Source organism: Lampetra planeri, chromosome 22 (assembly GCF_965212315.1).
Source record: "Lampetra planeri chromosome 22, kcLamPlan1.2.h2, whole genome shotgun sequence".
In the NCBI taxonomy this organism is placed as follows: Eukaryota; Metazoa; Chordata; class Hyperoartia; order Petromyzontiformes; family Petromyzontidae; genus Lampetra; species Lampetra planeri.
The window spans coordinates 10,887,455-10,906,863 of NC_136128.1; the positions used below are offsets into that span (position 1 = coordinate 10,887,455).

Here is a 19,409-nt window from a genome sequence, read left to right on the forward strand (position 1 = left end):
TTAAAGACTAAACCCCAAGACAAGGAAGGGAGCCACGATACAGTCCTTACTGAAGCACACAAAACGACTTTAATCCAGGTCCGATTGACAATATCAGGTCCCACCATAATGCAAAGACGTTCTCTGTCCATGACAATACTTTTGTGCTTCCCCCCCACCTCTTCACCAACCCGCACTGACCGGCGTGATGTATAACCACGGCACGCCACGTCGCCTGGGGAGAGGCCCTCATCCAGCAGTGGATCGTCAGAAGGGCCCCGCACGTTACGCGTTGTCATTATTGCTGCCGTTACTGAAGTCTCGAACGTCGTCATCGATGCAGCCAGCGTGGAGGCGAGGACGACGGGAGAGCTGCAGACGCCCTTGCACCACGCGGCCAAGCGCGGCGCGACTGCCGCGGTGAAGGCCATGGAATTGCACGGGGCGGACATGCACGCCAGGGACCGCCAGGGCCGCACGCCTCTACACATAGCCGTGATGCATGGTATGAAATACACACACACACTGCTGCTGGTGAGGTTCACCTTGGTGTTGATTGGCTCATGGTGGTGCTGGTCTCGTGGCATTGATGGTCTCATGGTATTTATGGTCAAGATGTTGATGGTCTCATGGTGTTTAGGGCCATGGTGTTGAGGTCTCGTAATGTTAATGGTCTCAAGGCGTTTATGGTCATGGTGTTGGTTGTTAAATACTGCACCTCCCATAAAGAACATTTGCAGACAACCTGTGGCATTCCAGCTGTTTACCAAATAACACTACAGATATGTATCAACGATTAAAAAAAGAAATTGATCAGACTATACACCTCCTTCACGTATCCATCCCTGTATCTAAAAGTATATTTTACACATCCCACGAGCCAAACAGCCTTCTTGGAGCATGTCAACATTTCAACAGCATTTTGTTCAACACAAAACTCTGGTTCGGTTTCGACTTATAGTGTTTCATCAGCAGTCAGGCTTGCTTCAACCAATCTCTGTTGAACTGCCTGATGTTTATAGGCAAGGACTCTGGAAAAAAAGGTTTGATTCTTCAACTGAATTACAATTCCAAATTGTGGCAATCCATTAAATCGCTGGGGAAATCATTATTTTACTTACCTGCTCATCACTACTCGGAAACAAAAAGCCACCACAAAGAATTGATATCTTCTGATTGCGTACAATGAACCACACCGCACCCCTCTTAATTCTCACTAAATGTGGTTATCCACCAAACGTTCACAAAGATAGCATCTTGGCACTTTGACATAACAGAATTTGTACAAAACAGACATCCTGATTGGGTGGAGAGTTACGGACGAATGCAATATCTTGTTACTAAAAAATGACACACGTCTGAAATAGATATTCATTTCAAGAACAGTGTTGGCAAAGAACACTGGTTTTATTTCGATTTAAAGCTTTCGTGACTGCAGGGATTCATCTTCTTGGTTCTTTCGGTAAAGTCACGTAGAAGGGAAGTAATAATTCAGACGCTGTCTCCCCGACAGACCTGGTCTTCACCTGAGGACGGCTGCTTGCGTTGTGGCCGAAACGTCGTGAGAATTATTTTATTATGTTTTCTTTTTATAATTTTATTACTTCCCTTCTACGTGACTTTACCGAAAGAACCAAGAAGATGAACACTGGTTTTCTTTTTACCGAGAGTGTGTGGTACAACCCTCACAGCTTTGGAGGAAAAACTGCGAGCGTAAAAACACCTGCCTGCGATAACATCATGCGATGTTGGCACAACTCATTCCTTGCACGCTCACCCATGGCCCGACTTCTCAGCTTGAATGAAATGGAATTCTGTCGATGGCTATTATGCGGCGCTCTTGTGCACGCATAATAAATAATACAGACGCACAACCCGTTGTCAATCCACTGCTTGAATGTATGTACGCGTGTTGAACTTCTTTCGCACCGTACGTAGCCAACCGAGCTAGTCGGAGGAGCGGGGGAATGACAACAATCTCAACACAAAAGGCAGTTCTCAAGAAATGTGTTTTCAAGCTAGATTTAATCTAGAATGAAGACCACGTCGCTCATGGGGGTTGTTTGACCATATTTCACCACGCTGGTCAATGTGGGTTTCGGAAGGTGAGTCGATGATCGTTTCAGATATCGCTCACCACTGATGTCAGCCATTGACGGGAATCGAACTCGTGTCATCAAGTTCCTGGCACAGTGCTTTCTAATCGCTGCACCACCACTCCACCTTTATTGTCTTCATGCATGGCACATGCACATATACTGCACACGTACGGTAGTGTATATTCAATGACAAACACGTTTAAAATAAACTCACAAGGTTCGTCATTAACACTGGCTTTCAGTAGAAAGATATATAATGGGCTGACGTTTCAGGCAATGGATCTTATTCAGAATACAGCGATGGTATAGACCAGGGGTCGGCAACCAAAATAACAAGAAGAGCCATTTCTTTCCAATTCGGTACAAAATTCAGTATTTCAAGAGCCGCAATGCATCTGAGTACATACTGTACTCACGTACATATCGTCAAGAAGCAGCCCGTAAAGAGCCGCATGCGGCTCCGGAGCCGTAGGTTGCCGACCCCTGGTATAGACTATAGAGAGATTGAGTCACTTAAGGTTGAAGATTGCACTTTAATCTCTGTTGCCTTTACTGTGAATAATAATGCCGTTTGGTTCACCACGTAGGCTTTCGTGACCAATATTATCCGTGAGAGGTTTTTTTTTTGGGTAGATCACGTAAATATAAATGTGTCGTTAAACCCGCCACCACCCGACACAGCCAATTAGTAAGGTTCGTGACGTAGGCAAAACATGCCAATTAGTTACTAGTTCAGCACTAATCGGTTGTGCGTTGGAGAGTAAACCCACTACAACGTTTACAATTCGAGCACCGTGACATTTCGCCGGTGATTACAACAACCAGCATCATCAGGCGACAGCCAGATTTGTTAGATAAATCCTCTTGTTTCGTTCTTAAATAGAGGGATAATACTGCCTTTTATTTACCCAGGAAAGCTGTGCTGGGTCTCAAGGATGTTTTTTTTTTCAGGAAGGGTTCCGTTCGTGAGTGTTTTGCGTGTGGAAGGAGACCAAAAAAATTTACCCAAAAAAAAACCTTTTGCATTTTAGGGAACATGCGACGTTTCACACAGATGGTATTCGATATCATTATCCAGCGTCATCTCCTGGCCACGTAGCAGGCCGAGCCAACGTTCCACAGTAATGCCAGTCAGTCTCGCATCCATGTACTCGCCAGGCTTAATTCGGCTTACCTTAAATAGTTTATAAATTGCATATTAACTCATATAGTTGGTGGGTTTTGTTTAATATAGTGCTGTATTAATTGATCATCTTAATAACACGCAGCAAATGGCAGATGTTCAAATAATGTCAAATCATATACTTTCCTTTAAATATCGACATGTATATTATAATTTTTAACGATTGAAATACTTAAATGAGAAACTCCTTGCTGAGAATGAAGGCCTCACCGTTCTCATTACGATGATGTTCAATGTGAAAAGGGAATTTCAGTGTTGAAAGGAACGGTGGCTGGGAGGCATTGAGTTGGTACCCATCTAATAATCGTTGAGAAACAGGGTCATGGTGGAGAACGTTAGACTATAAGTAATAATGTGTATATGTACAGTCCTTTGTCCATCCACTGCTGGATGAGGGCCTCCCCACGCCGTATGGGTTGTTGGGATTAGGTGACGATGCTTCACAGTGCTGGTCTGTGTGGGTTGGTGAAGGCGGGGAGCATAGATGTGCGAGTATAGTACTAACCAACAATGTATTTTCCTGCACTTCCCTCTGCTGCCCACAGAGTAATACAATAAATGAATGCCCTTTGCACAGAAAAGCATCACATGACTCTCAGGGCTCTTTATCAGGAGGGTCCTGCCATGTTTTCCACAGCAGGGCCGATGCCTTGCTCCGTAATTTAAAGGCATTCTTTTCAAAATGGGAGCGAGCATGTTACGGTTAATACACACCACGTGATAAACCAAGAGGGCTGGCGGCGGCCGTCGGAATTCGAACGGTGAACCTCTGCAACGAGTGGCGAACGGGCCGCGGCTGGGCCCGCGTCACGCGCCCCGAGGAGGCGATGCCACCGTGGTGGGCCACGCCGCCGTGTGAAATGCGCCGTGTGCGAGTGGCCTTCTGCCCTCTCTCGTCCCTCCGTGCTCAGGCCACAGGGAAACGGCCCAGCTGCTTATCGACCTGGGGGCCGACTCGAGTGCAGAGGATGACTTGGGCCAATCGTGCCTCTCACTTATTCTGCTCAAGATGCCCCCTGTGGTGAGCTTTCTTCTGCAACCGTCTTGGTGTAGAGAAAAAAAAAACCATTGCGTTTAATATTTTTCTCGTTTTCCCCCCAATGAGACGAAGTACCCATTTGGTTCTCTCAATGAGCAGTGCACCCCCCCCCCAACCCCGTGTTTGAGAATGGCCCATGGAAGCAGACACCGCAGAGCTACTGCTGAGATCCCTTTAAGTTAACTTTGGTCCACAGGACTTTCCCACGTGCCCTATCGCACAGCGTAATATTTGTCGCCATTCGAACTGATATTTTTAAGACTTGCAGAGCTGCAATTGATCAGATTTTCGCAAAATTAAGAGCAGAACCAAATTTAATGTTTAGGGGTGTTTTTTTGTTTGCATCCATTGCTGTCTGGACCGAAGCCATCAACTTACTCCACTTGAGAACCCAGTTTAATTAAAAAAGACAGCTTGAGGACGTTTTCAAATTCCAGTTGATGAGTTAGGCCACATTAAACAACAGGACGGACCAAAGCCACTGGTGGAGTTTTCTCCCAAAATATATTGAACGGTCCGACACCGCAGTGTTTTTATGGCAGTCAAGTCGCTGACAATATTAGTTCTTTTGTTGTTACAGCGTTGATCCGATTGGCGCTCAGGCTCCAGAAAGCAGGGGAGACGTTTCATCTCGTGGAGTCGTGACAAAATAAATCTGGGAGATGAACCCAATTGACCTTTGCTAGGGGGGAGAGGACGGGAAGGGGGGGGCTGAGATCCACACAAAAAAAATAGAGAGACGTGCCAGAAAACACCCACGCACACACGGGTAACCCAGCGATCATACCCCCCTCCATACTCTTAGGTTTTTTCGGCAAAGTCACGTAGGTAAAAATAAATAATAAAAATCAAATAATAGAAATAATTATCGAAATCAAATAATAAATCACGACGTTTCAGAAGCAACACAAGTCTCCGTCATCAGGTGGGACCGTCACAGCCAGATTTACTGTATCAAGTGACGGTGCCACCTGATGACGGAGACTTGTGTTGCCTCCGAAACGTCGTGATTTATTATTTTATTTCTATAATTTTTATTATTTATTTTTACCTACGTGACTTTACCAAAAAAACCTAAGAGTACGAATCCTTGCAGTCACGAAAGCTTTAAATCTAAAATTAATACCCGCCTCCGTCGGTCGGATATCTCGCACGGCGGCATAGAATTTTAGTCACGGGAATATATTCGCCAACCGCCGGAAGATGTACAATCCCCCGTGTGTGAACGCGAACCGTGAACGCTTACTTTAAGTCGAGCCCATGCGTTACGAAGCATGCCCGGGGTTTTTGTGATACACCGCGCGTGCACACTCATTCAATCTCCCCATCCCCGTCTCCCCGCTTCCAGGCTTATAAGGCTTTAGGTCGGTTCTACGACTGTGACCCCATTCGCCGGCACCAATGCTTCAACCTGACATGCCTGGAGCCAAAGCCGAACGCAGGTATTGCTATGGAAGCCGCTGTTGTCCTTGTGTTACAGTACTAAGCTCTGTATGTGTGTTGAACTTGATTTGAAGCTTTCGTCACTGCAGGAATCCATACTTTTTGGTTCTTTCGGTAAAGTTACGTAGTTAGAAATAAATAAAATCACGACGTGATTTGTTTTATTTAGAGTATGTGTTGAACTTCTTTCGCACCGCATGTAGCCAACAGTGCTAATAGTGGTTACGTTTGTGACCGATAAACATTTTGGCCAACATGCACTACGCTGCAACTTTCACTCACTCAAAAACACCTGCCTTGGATCCTGCAGGCTCGCACCTACAACACCTGGCATGCATTGGTGGTTACCCATCCAATTGCGCCAATGTCTGGTATGCAGGAGGTCGCGGGTTCGATCCCGACCCTGGCGCCTGTCCATTTGGAGTTTGCATGTCTCTCTCCACGAGGTCGCGTGGATTTTTCTCGGGGTCCTCTCGTTGTTCCCTCCACATTTAGAAACGTGCGTTTAGAGTATTTGACTGCTATAAATGTCCACATGATAAGCCACTTCGTTGAGATATCATTTGTGGCCAGGTCGCTTCTGAAAAAGGAACTACATGAGCCTTAAATGGTAAAATAAAAATAAACAGCTGAGTTTTAGTTTAATTACTGATCAGGCTCGGCCCTGCTTAGCTTGCAAGAACCAATGAGATGGGACACGGTAATTCACTCTACACACATTGGCCTGTCCCATCCACCCTTCCCCCTCCCATCCTCTCTCTCCCACTCCGTCACCCTGAGAGCAATGCAACACCTGTTTGCATTGCTTGAAACGAGGAACATTTAATACGTTGAGACATTCCACCGCGCTGTTGTGCGCACTGTACACGCTATTCAAACACCTCTAAATATAAACCCCTGGCAGTCGAGGAGAGTGTCACAATGCTCCGGGTCGTGGGACACGTTGATCCGCTGTGGGAATCTGTGAATACCGTGCACTGGGCGTGGATTATGAGAGCACCCTCCGATTAGCACGGTTGGCTACGTGCGGTGCGAAACAGGTTCAACATACACACCTACATTCGGAATTTAATTGAAGTCATTCAGATTTCGAAAAGTCCAATTTTATGGATAAATAAACACAAAAGCACACCGTGCCAGTTATTTGTGTCGTCAGTAGCGCCGTGTGGTTGGCATGCACCCTGCCTCCTGCGTCCCTTCAGCCCACGGAACCCGGCGCAGTTGCACCGTCTGCACATTCCATAGTTGCACCGTTCGATCCTCACCCATTGTTCAGTGTTCAGTTAGAGGGGAAATCTGTAAGACTCTGTAATGGATCGATCGTTCTGTGCACTGGAATGGATTCTTGCTCAAAGACAATCTACTTTTTGTACGCATTTTTTTTTTCGTGGAATTATAGTATGCTTATTTTAGGAATTAAGCCTCATAGGGCCTTTAACTACATTTCCGTCCAGATTAATTCGTACCATGTTTCGTACGCATGTTTTAGATTGCCCACGGACGTTGATTGTCAGTTCCTAACAAAGTCCTGTCAAAAATAAAAAATTGTTTCTCTCTCTGCCCAAATGAGCAATGCAATGTCAGTTGCTGTATATCCAGTATTAATCTCGAATCAGTGGTGGAAATTCTGTATTCCCTCGACGGACCAGTGTATCCACGGGATGGCCATTGTATGTTGAATTACGTACGTTAAACCTCTTTCGCGCCATACGTTGTTGCCTTTCCACCGTGCGGTACTCATTTTATCGATCCCAAAGGATGACCCCTCAAAGTCTTTACCATTTGTGGAGGGCTCCTTGTCAATCCACTGCTGGATGAGGGCCTCCCAACACCGTGTACGTCATGGGGGCAATTTAACCAAATTTCACAACACTGGTCGGTTTGGATTGGTGAAAGCTGGGATTATAGACATAGGAGCACAGAAGTACTGTACAATTACTGTGGATTTTGCTGAATCGCACCCTCTGCTGTCCACCGTGCAGCCCTGTAGTCTACAGCCGACAACGCCTGTCATATGGCCTCGCAATTATTTACGCGGGAGCTCATAAAACCGTGTATAGCTCTCGCGTGAGTGTTTTCGGGAAACTTGAATTCAGTTCAGGGGAGCAAATCTTGCCAAACGGCACGCACACGACACATCGGAAATCTGCACCGCACAATCCGCGAAAAAAAAACGCCTGCGCGGTAATGCTCCCAAAACCGTTGGCAACGTTCCCGACATCTTTGCGTTTGTCTTTTTTCAGAACACAAGGAGACGTACAGAACCCCGGTGAGCGGAGGCAGTAGTGAGCACAATCCAACTCCGCATGTTAAATTTGACCTGAGGATCTGCGCCGTTTGAGAAATATGACATTGGCCAAGGGTGTGCAGACTTTTTTTTTGTCCCTTCTTTTCAGCTGAAGGTCATTGTCTCGAACCAACTGTTTGACGTCATTAAACATCCCTTGGTCAAGAAGTTCATCGACTTGAAGTGGAACAGCTATGGATAGTAAGAGCAATGCAAAGGCCCTGTTTCTAACAAAACACATGTTCTCATTTCCCCACCAACACACCCCCCCCCCACCCCTTGCTCTCAACCAAACTCGTTATTATTTTTTGATTTGTGGCGGCCACGATTGTGGGCCAAACTTTGCCGCGAGGGTAGGTGGGGCCCCTCCGGTGTTTCATCGCCGAGTTGAAACGAGACGGTAACGTGCGCGGTGCAGTCGCCGTAGCGTTCATTGCAGCTGTGAAAGCAAAATCATTAATTCTGCCGGTCGATCTTCACGATCTGGCCGGGCGGACGCAGGTGCCGGAGCGTTGCAGATCGCGTTTGGAGCGTCGCGAGCTCAAGTCCCCGGTCGCAGGTCGACTCGCCGGGGGGAGAGGAGGGAGAGTTGTTAAAACTGAATGCCACTTTGTGGAGAGACTTGCCCCTGCCATAGGAATGTGGTATTTCCATACTTGGCTCAGTGCTAGTAAATAGATGAGCACCATCCCATGCATCCAATAATTGTGTTACATCATCCTGAAGTTATCTGTGTATATAAGAGCAGATGCAGCACATTGAGTGACCGCAGCCACTCCCTTGCCATGTGTTCATCTGATATTGCGTTCTGCGATGCAGCTGCCATCTGCCAGCAAAAATATATTTATCTATAAAAATAACAAACAATTCCTACTCCCTTCTAAGATGTCTTTGTGCACGGCTTCCTATTGGCCCTTTGCCTTGAGACGTGGGCACATTTAGACACTTAAAAAATATAATTAACTTTGTGTTGTGAAGTACCCGGCACCATGATGCTGATGCTTTTGGCGATGAACGTGGCCATCTGGTACACGTAGTGTTCTTGACAATAACAATCTCGCAGCCCGGCAGTATCTGTTTAACAGGCCTGACTGCTGATGGGACCCTGACGGTCGACGCAGTCTTGAGAGTTTTCTTGTTAAACCGGATTTGCTGCTGGATAATTTCTATCCAGAAAGCCAAATCGGCTGACGGACTCATCGCATTTCATCACCAAAGCGGAGGAGACGAACGACAGTGAAATACTTACTCATTCACCTTCATATTTCTTCACTCAAAACGCCGATGCTGTCGTCTCTGCCTTCTGGCACCGTGCCATCGTTTGATGTTGGCCGGTGCTTCACGCGAGCGCTCTATTTACCGGCTTGCCTCTGTCGCCGCATGCCTTTGTCGTCCTGTCCTGCAGTGCAGCGACCTGGTTCCACCTGGTGTTGGAGTTTGTTTACATCTTACTTTGGACCGTGCTCTGCCTGTCTCTTCCCCTGAGGAGCTCCCACCTCGCTCCCAAGTCCAGCAAGGCGAGCTGTCACGCACGTCACTTCTCGACAACCCCACCAGGGACAGAATGAGACACCACCGCAGGCCTGGCGAAACAGGATATCTTACTTAAGGAGATAGCAATGGATTAAATGTATCTACGCAGAGCTTTCAGTGTTATCCCACATATGAGTGGGTTATATTAAGATACTGTACTCCAGTTTCTATGCACACGCCATCAATAATTGAACTGGCCAAATATCTCAGTTGACCAAAATAACCCTCGTCTGGATGTGTTACATCTTAAAAAAAAATATTCAGCATACTTGAAACATCTTTGAACAACATCCTTCGTAAGCGTGACAATCTTGTCGGGAGGTGGAGGGTTATTGACGAGACTTTCACCACAAACCACCACCACCACCACGTGGCCTAACCTACAAGACAAAAATTGATCTGTATTTAAACAGATTTGATGGAACCCATGTCGCCCTCGCTGCACCGTGGCCACTAGTGGGCGGCGAGATGTTAACTACCTCGCCTGGTATGCAGGAGGTCATGGGTTCGATCCCGACCCTGATGCCTGTGTATTTAGAGCTTGCATGTTCTCTCCGTGGTCGCATGGATTTTTGTCCCGGTCCTCCGGTTTTCCCCTGCCACATTTATAAACATGCGTTTTAGAGTATTTGGGCTGCTATACATTTCCACGTGCCAAGCCACTTTGTTGAGCTATCATTTGTGGCCAGATCGCTTCTGAAAAATAGCTTTATGGCTCAGTGGGCTTTACCTGGCAAAATAAAAAAAAGTGTGAATGAAGTTCCATGTGTCTCAATGAGATTATTTCATCTGCTGGTCATGTAAAGGATACTGACTAAGCCATGACCTCAGGTGAAACTTGGTCAGGCTCATATAGGTCGTGGAATGATTCGCTATTACAATAAAAAATGTGAATGGACTTGTAACTCCTTCCTGGCATTTAAACTCTTCCTATTGACTGTGTCACAGCACTGAGCCAATAAAACTGAGATCCTGAGTTTGAATCCAGCTTGCAGCTACCCATGAATAAACCACATTCTCACGTGTACTGAAATGATGATCTCAGCCTGACCTCAGCATTCACGACGACTGCACCGGATGATGTCTGCGTCCCGTTGGACTTGCAGGACGCGTGGAAGTGGGCGCTCCTGATGGTGTGCGGGGTGTGGCTGCTTTACAAGGTGGTGCGCGAAATCTTGGACTTCTGCAAGTCCCGGGCTCAGTTGGCTCGCTGGCGCTGCAGATACCAGCACGCCCTGGAGGAAGATCTGAGCTTCTGCAACCCCAAGTGGCCCCAGGTCTGTCATGTTGCTGCTGTGGGTGTGGCCAGGTACCGGATTAATAAGGCCCTCAGTTTTTTTTTTAGGCCCTCATTTAGGTCCTCGCTTCCACGTTGAAGGTACACAGGAGTGACGGTGGTGCAGCCATCGGAAAAAAAGTTTGTCCTTGAACGACGATGACAGCGTTCGTGATGGCTAAAGCTGGAAAAAAAAATTTGTTTGAAGAAATTAGTCGAGCGAGTGATTTATGTTTGATGGGTTTACCTTGAGTCGTATAAATGTGTTAATTTTGCATCGGTAAATAAATACACTTTGGACGACTTACAAAAAAGTTTTGCAATAATATGTAATATGTACTCCGGACCTTCACATCTCATTAGCATTAGGCCCCTCATGACCTGAATCCGGCCCTGGGTGTGACGTGTTCACCTGGTCAAAGGGAGAAGCGAAATAAATAATAAATGACCCGAAATTCACCTGTAGTTTCCAAATCATTCATCTCATTCCACCATGCCAGTGATAAACTATCGGAATAATTTGGTGGGAAAACATTTAAAAGCCGAGTTACAGGGTCCCCATACTCAAATGAGCATGCTTGTGTGCAGTGACCCGCAGCCAGAAGTGGAAATTCCACATTGCCTATGGCAGGGTCAAGTCGTTTCATAAGTCAACCACTGCTAACGTCTCACAAAGCGGGTACCTAATTTATCAATCCCGTGGGGATGATGGGCCAAATCAGATTTATTGTGCAGCGTTTGGCATTGCGCGTGTGTCTCTTTTTTCATTTCAGGAAGAAGTTTACATCAGGAGGGAAATGGAAGAACTAAGTAATATGAAATCATATTATTTAAATGATTATTGGTATGTATCTTACACCGTTTGTGCTTTCAATTGTCTAGTGCCCAAGCGTCCCCGATTTACAATTCGTTCGTGGGATTTTTTGTTGTTGCCGTCAGCGAACATTGAGTTTGAGTGACAAATAACCAAAAAATCAATGTCCCTATTTATAACCACATCTAAACGCTGTCAGATACAATAAACGTCCTGGCATTAGTGACCATCTATTGGATCAATAGTGCAATCAATCTGCAATGCCTTGACATGTCTTAAATGCTGCCAAATGCAGTGGGTAATAGCTAAATCTTTGGTTTAGAATTTACACTTTCGTAAGACCCCCTGTCCACTCATTGTCTTTCTCTGACAGTTTCCTGTTATCCTGCTGCAGGCACCAAAAATATCCACCACTGGCTTATGAACCACTAATAATAATTCATAACAAGTTTACTTATTTACCTATCCAGGAAAGCCACACTGAGTTGTAGGAACTCTTTTTTTTCGGATGGGTCCTGCACCGGGTCGAATTTTTTATATTTATTTTTCAGCAAATGAACGATGAGTGTTCAGTTGTACATATTCTTATGTTTTTTCGGTAAAGTTACGTAGGTAAAAAATAAAAATTAATAAAAGTAAAATAAAAATAAAAATCACGACGTTTCGACGGCAACACAAGCTTCCGTCTTCAGGTGGTACCGTCACAGCATGATAGCTGTATCAAGTGAAATGTTCAGTGTACACTTAGGAGGAAACCGCAGCGCCTGGGGAAAACCCAAACGAGCGAGGGGGGGGAGAGCAACGCTCTATCCCCGTACAGATGGAAACAGATGGCTATTAGTCCACTCGCTATGCTGCCTTCTGGCGAGCCAGGGTGCGGCACCTCCTCGACGCCCACGGGAAGGGAGTTTCGCACCGTCTGTGTGCTGTGTGTGCGGCGATCCACCAAGCCCTCGCTGCTGCCTCCACAGGGCTGGGTTACAGGCGGCCACGTGCAGCAGCAGCAGCAGCGTAGCCACCACGAACAATGAGCGCCGCCCAACGCCTGTTGTAATGCAAAGGAACACGCTCCTAAATTAAAGTGGCCCATTACATTTACAGTGACAATCTCTTCTGAGGTGGCCCACTGGCTCGGGTCACGGCACGAAGGTGGTACCACTGAGGCTCCTGGGTTTAAATCCAGGTCACAGCAGCCACCCGCGATTAAACCGAGTTCTCAAGTGCGGCGAGTTGCTGGTCTCAGGCCGGTCACCAGCAGCTGCGCAAGCGAATCACACGGACGTAGCTTCGCACCTCCGACTAGCACAGTTGGCTACGTACGGTGTGAAAGAAGTTCAGCATACATGAATAATTGAGCTAAATTCCAGCTCCACGAGGTAAACATATCAATGTAATTATCGAGCGGCAATCTCATACCAGTATGCATGGAAACGCGCAACCCCTGCTGTGCTGTAAAGGGTTCTGTGTGCCTGATTGTGTGCATGTAAGCGTGTGCATGCGTGCGCGTTCAATTCCCGCTCACTCCTAACAGCGTCAAATATCTGAACCAATCCTGGGCTTCCCCCCTAGTTCGACTCGGCCTCAAATGAGTACCCAGTGCGGTTCGTAGACATCGCCACTGGGGAGACGAAGGTGGCCCGGGCGTTCCGCTGGCCACACCGCTCTTGGGTGCGCCGTGCCGGCCTTCACAGGTGCTCGCGAACACCACATGTAGGCTACCGGGGGGAGGATCTTTGTCTTTGCCTTCGCGTGCACGCTGGCAGGAACATACACGACTGGCTGGTGAACCTGCTGCTGCTGGCGCTGCTGGTGGTGCATGCGGTGCACGCGATCCGCCCAGGCGACGCGGTGGCGCTGCTGCACGTGCGTGTAGCTGCTGTCGCCCTCGTCCCACTCTGGCTGAGCAACCTCAAGCACATTCGTGCATTCAGGTCTCCAGCCTCTCCGCCGCCAAACCCACGCCCGCTCATCTGCCTGCCTAACTGCCTAACCACATACTGATATACCTGCCCATGCATCCACCTACCTACCCACCCCCCCATCCACCGGGCCCACTCACCCACCCACCTAACCAATAACCAACCACCCACCAACTCGCCAACCCACCTGCCTGCCCACTCACCCACCTGACCACCCACACACCCACCCGCTCAACCACACATCCACCCACTCACCGAACCAACCAACCACCCACCAACTCACCAACCCACCTGCCTGCCCACCCACCCACCTGTGCACCCACACACCCACCCGCTCACCTAACCAACTAATCACCCACCAACTCACCAACCCACCCACCAGCCCACCCACCCACCTGACCACCCACACACCCACCCGCTCACCCACACACCTACCCGCTCACCTAACCAACTAACCACCCGCCAACTCACCAACCCACCCACCAGCCCACCCACCCACCTGCGCACCCACACACCCACCCGCTCAACCACACACCCACCCGCTCACCGAACCAACCAACCACCCACCAACTCACCAACCCACCTGCCTGCCCACCCACCCACCTGACCACCCACACACCCACCCGCTCACCTAACCAACTAACCACCCGCCAACTCACCAACCCACCCACTAGCCCACCCACCCACCTGACCACCCACACACCCACCCGCTCACCTAACCAACCAACCACCTGCCAACTCACCAACCCACCCACCAGCCCACCGACCCTCCTGCCCACACACCCACCCACCAACCCAATCACCTAACCGCCCACCCTCTCGCCTACCCGTCCACTCGCCCACTAATTGTGACTTTTTCCACTGCAGCTTTCTGGGCCCCTTCGTGGTGATGCTGGGCAAGATCGTGCGCTACACCTTCAAGTTCATCTTCCTCTCGGCGCAGTTCTTCATCCCCTTCTTCTTCTCCTTCTGGATCATCTTTGGCAGTGAGCGAGATCCCACGCGAGACGACAGCGAGCGGGCAGGGCTGCGTCACGTGTTCGCGCGCACGACGCGAGCTCTGCGCTTACAGCAAAGGGAGGCCCAAAGGCCAAGTGGTTTTCCATGCCCGCGAGAAATACGGCGAGGCCGCTCATCTCATTCTTAAAGTCCTGAACCATTGATGGACATTCCTCCATATTCCTATGGGCTTTGTCTGGTAGGCTGGGGATGGTTGAGTGTTGTATTTGTACGTGTTTGGGCGATTTGTTCAACCTTTCATGTGCTTTGCACTCCTTTCGTGTTTGTTTTATTGTTTGTTGTTATAACGTTCTGACCCCGTGCCCCCTCGACTTGAAATCTGTGAAAAAGAGCTTCATAGCTCATCGGATTGCTCCAGTAATAAATAAAGATTCTGATTCCATCGGACAATCACCGTTGACTTCCCACAACGTGGCACTTATTTTATCAACCACCCCCCGCCCCCCAGAGGGATGATGGGCTGAGTTAATTGCTGACGATGAGCGGAATTCAACATTACAAACATATCCCCAGGCACATTACTAATACCTCCCATAACTTATTCTTATTTTTCATACTTTGATACTGGCAAAAAGGTCCCATAGATACTGCTCAACCTGAGCTATGAATGGTCTGATATGTGTGGCATTGTCTCTGTTCTGTTCGCCTTTTGGGGTTCTTTGGTCTGACACTGGTAGTGAGACGAGGCCCTAACGAAGGCTGTCGTCTCTGGTGTAGGCCAATCGGTTTCAAAGACAATGCGTAAGTTATCAAAGCCACGTGTTCGTTTGCGTGTTTTGCCACAAGTACGTGTGGTTAATGCAGACTTGATTCCTTGCAGAAGGTATTTATCTGGTGTTTGAACATCTTAACTCCTGTTTTATTGCCAGAAAGGGTAAAACCTATTTTTATTTTTCATAAATATATTATTATTCCTACTTCAGGATGACCACGGGCAATGTCGCGAGATGTCTGGCCGGCGTGCAAGAGGTGAACAAATCACTCTCCAGAGCGCCCTCTAGCGGGGACTCTTCCGCCGGCAGTGGCGCGAGCGAGCGATTGCAGGGCTGCACCTTTGCCCTCTTGCCCTAGACAACGAGAGCATACCCTGGATGCAGACGGTGGACACCATGCTGTTCACCATGTTCCGCATGAGCGTCATCGACCATTACCCCTACATGGAGATGTGCGCCGTCGACACGCCGATGACCTACATCCTGGTGGCCTCCTTCCTGCTCTTCACCGCCATCCTCTGCAACAACATCTTCATCGCTATGCTCAACTACGCCTTCGCCACGTAAGGGCACGCACGCACGCGGGCACGTACGCACGTAGGCACGCATGCACGTGGGCACGCACGCACGTAGGCACGCACGCACGTGGGCACGCACGCACGTGGGCACGCACGCACGTGGGCACGCACGCACGTGGGCACGCACGCACGTAGGCACGCACGCACGACCGGTGGATTCCTCATCAACACCATAAGAGCCACCGGTGCCGATCTCAGCTTCAGTTCGAACGACGCGTCTGAACACGAGCGTGCATTGATGAGTGCGGCGGCTGTCCGTACGTTGGTGGCATTTCCGTCGTTGTCATGGTCGGATAGGAGCAGCAGAAGCAGCAACAGAATCATCAGCAGATCCAACAGCAGTAGAAACAACTCATCAGCAATCATCAGAAATCCAACAGCAGTAGAAACAAAGCTCATCAGCAGCAGCAACAGAATCATCATTCTTGGCTTTCCGCAGCATCATTGTCGTCATCATTATCATGAATCGCCATCAGTAGATATAGATTTTGTACATGTATATGTACAGTGTGCATGCTCGATCTAGCCACTCACCAATCTAACACATGCCTGTCAACCCATACGGTGTACCCGTATTCTTGTACAGGGAAATTGAGTTTTCAGGTCCATACGTCATACAGCCGTTTCAATACCGGAAACAAAAATTGTGTCTATTTGTTTGTGTTTCTCCCTTGTGATGGAACTTTGTAGGATGAACGTTGAGATTTATAAGGGCACGGGGTGACCAATAAGGTCTGAATTGGTCTGTAATAAGGTAGGGCACTGATAAGGGGTTGACAGGTGTGGTGACATAATCTCCCTGATGACAGGTTCCTCGTGGACACCAGCTGCTATTTTCCAGCAAGTGGCATAGACATCAGCACAAAACTCGTGCCAGGATAGGTGCACTTTGAATGATGGAGGCTCTCTGGCAAGAGGCTTAAGGGACCTATCCAGTTCTGGACGCCACGGTGGCTTGATGTTAATTATCTCGCCGAGTATACAGGAGGTCGTGGGTTTGATCCCGACCCTGACGCCTGTTGTATATTTGGAGCTTGCATGTTCTCCCCATGGACCGTGCTGTTCTGACTCTTCCCCTGAGGAGCTCCCACATCGCTCCCAAGTCCAGCAAGGCGAGCTGTGACGCACATCACTTCTCGACAACCCCGCCAGAGACAGAATGAGACACCACCGCAGGCCTGGTGAAACAGGATATCTTACTTAAGGAGATAGCAATGGATTAAATGTATCTACGCAGAGCTTTCAATGTTATCCCACATATGAGTGGGTCATATTAAGATACTGTACTCCAGTTTCTACACACACGCCATTAATAAATGAACTGGCCAAATATCTCAGTTGACCAAAATAACCCTCGTCTGGATGTGTTACATCTTTAGAAACAAATATTCAGCATACTTGAAACATATTTGAACAACATCCTTCGTAAGCGTGACGATCTTGTCGGGTGGTGGAGGGTTATTGACGAGAATTTCACCACAAACCATCACCACCACGTGGCCTAACCCACAAGACAAAAGTGGATCTGTATTTAAACAGATTTGATGGAACCCATGTCGCCTTCGCTGCACCGTGGCGCCTAGTGGGCGCCAAGGTGACGAGATGTTAATTACCTCTCCTGGTATACAGGAGGTCCTGGATTCGATCCCGACACTGATGCCTGTGTATTTGGAGTTTGCATATCTCTCTTCCCGTGGTCGTGTGGATTTTTTTTACCAGGTCCTCCGGTTTTTCCCTCCACATTTAGAATCAACATCACGCGTTTAGAGTATATGGGGCTGCTATGAAAGTCCACATAAGTGGACTATCATTTGTGGCCAGGTGGCTTCTGAAAAAGAGCTATGCAGCTCAGCGGGCCTTACCTGGTAAAATAAAATAGTAACAAAAATTGTTCTAGGTCAAAATATATTTTTAGAATTCAATAAAATACTATTTCAAGAGCCAACATGGTACATGTCTTGCCAGTATCAAAGTATAAGAATTGGTTTTACCCTTTCTGGCAATAAAACAGTTGTGTTAAGATGTTTAAACACCAAAGAGAAAACCTTTGCAAGGAATTAAGGGCTGCATTAACTGCACGACCTGTGGAGAACATGCAAACAAAAACATGCTCTGGTAATATTTGCATTGTCTTTGAAACGGATTGGTCTACACCAGAGACAGCTTTCTTTAGGACCTAGTCTCAGCCAGTGTTGTTCGCCTTTTGGCGTTCTCAGTTTCAAAGACAATGCAAATATTATCAGAGCATGTTTTTGTTTGCATGTTCACCACAGGTACGTGTGGTTAATGCAGACATGATTCCTTGGAAAAAGTTTCTGTTTGATGTTTTAACATCTTAACACAGCTGTTTTATTGCCGGAAAGGGTAAAACCTGTTGCTATATTTCAAGAACCGCAATGCCCGTGAATACGAGACGGTGACCCTCGATAAATAACGTCACCAAGCGGTCCTTAGAGAAGAGCCAGCAAGCACCACGGCTCCGGAGCCGCGGGTTGCCGACCCCTGTGGCTCAGGTCGAGAGACCGGAGTGACTGGCAGACGCGCCACCTACACCGCCTTCACACAAACTCACACACATTCACCCCCCTCGCTTTGGCGCAGGGTGTACCACGACATGGAGGGGAACGTGTACATGCAGCGTGCGAGCATCCTGCTGGAGGCGGAGGACGTGGGGGCCCTGTGGGGGCTGCGCGAGAAGGCGCGTCGCCGCGTGCACGAGGAGGGGGCGGCACTGGTCGCTCCGTGGGACCCCACGGCGACCGCCGCGGAAAAGGGTCGCGGGGCGGCGTTCGGGATCAAGGTGATCGCCGCCGCCACCATCTCCGCCACCGTCCTCATGTTGCCCTCATTGCGATCGTCATCGTCCTCATTGTCGCCTTGATCGCGATCACCCTCATCGTCATTTTCATCGCGATCATCTTCGCCCTCATTGTCGTTTTCATCGCGATCGTCATCGCCCTCATCGTCGCCTTCATCGCGATCATCTTCGCCCTCATCATCGCCCTTGTCGCGATCGTCATCGCCCTCATCATCGCCTTCATTGCGATCATCTTTGCCCTCATCGTCGTTTTCATCGCGATCGTCATCGCCCTCATCGTCGTCTTCATCGCGATCCTCATCGCTCTCATCGTCGTTTTCATCGCGATCGTCATCGCCTTCATCGCGATCATCTTCGCCCTCATCGTCGTTTTCATCGCGATCATCATCCCCTCATCATCGCCCTCATCGCGATCGTCATCGCCTTCATCGCGATCGTCATCGCCCTCATCGTCGTTTTCATCGCGATCATCTTCGCCCTCATTGTCGTTTTCATCGCGATCGTCATCGCCTTCATCGCGATCATCTTCGCCCTCATCGTCGTTTTCATCGCGATCATCATCCCCTCATCATCGCCCTCATCGCGATCGTCATCGCCTTCATCGCGATCGTCATCGCCCTCATCGTCGTTTTCATCGCGATCATCTTCGCCCTCATTGTCGCCCTTGTCGCGATCGTCATCGCCCTCATCGAAGTTATCAGTGGTCGT

General features: G+C 48.5%; 1 protein-coding gene across 1 annotated transcript; it reads left to right on the top strand.

Moving 5' to 3' along the window:
- The first annotated feature begins 260 nt into the window (after positions 1-260).
- LOC144725120 (transient receptor potential cation channel subfamily V member 5-like) lies at positions 261-18,764 on the top strand. The gene is made up of 11 exons (XM_078604590.1): positions 261-484; positions 4,173-4,282; positions 5,649-5,742; positions 7,987-8,012; positions 8,140-8,231; positions 9,436-9,547; positions 10,670-10,872; positions 13,417-13,584; positions 14,440-14,558; positions 15,664-15,868; positions 18,485-18,764. The coding sequence occupies exons 1-11, from the start codon at positions 409-411 to the stop codon at positions 18,762-18,764; spliced, it is 1,485 nt and encodes a 494-aa protein (XP_078460716.1). The 5' UTR covers positions 261-408.
- The last annotated feature ends 645 nt before the right edge of the window (positions 18,765-19,409 follow it).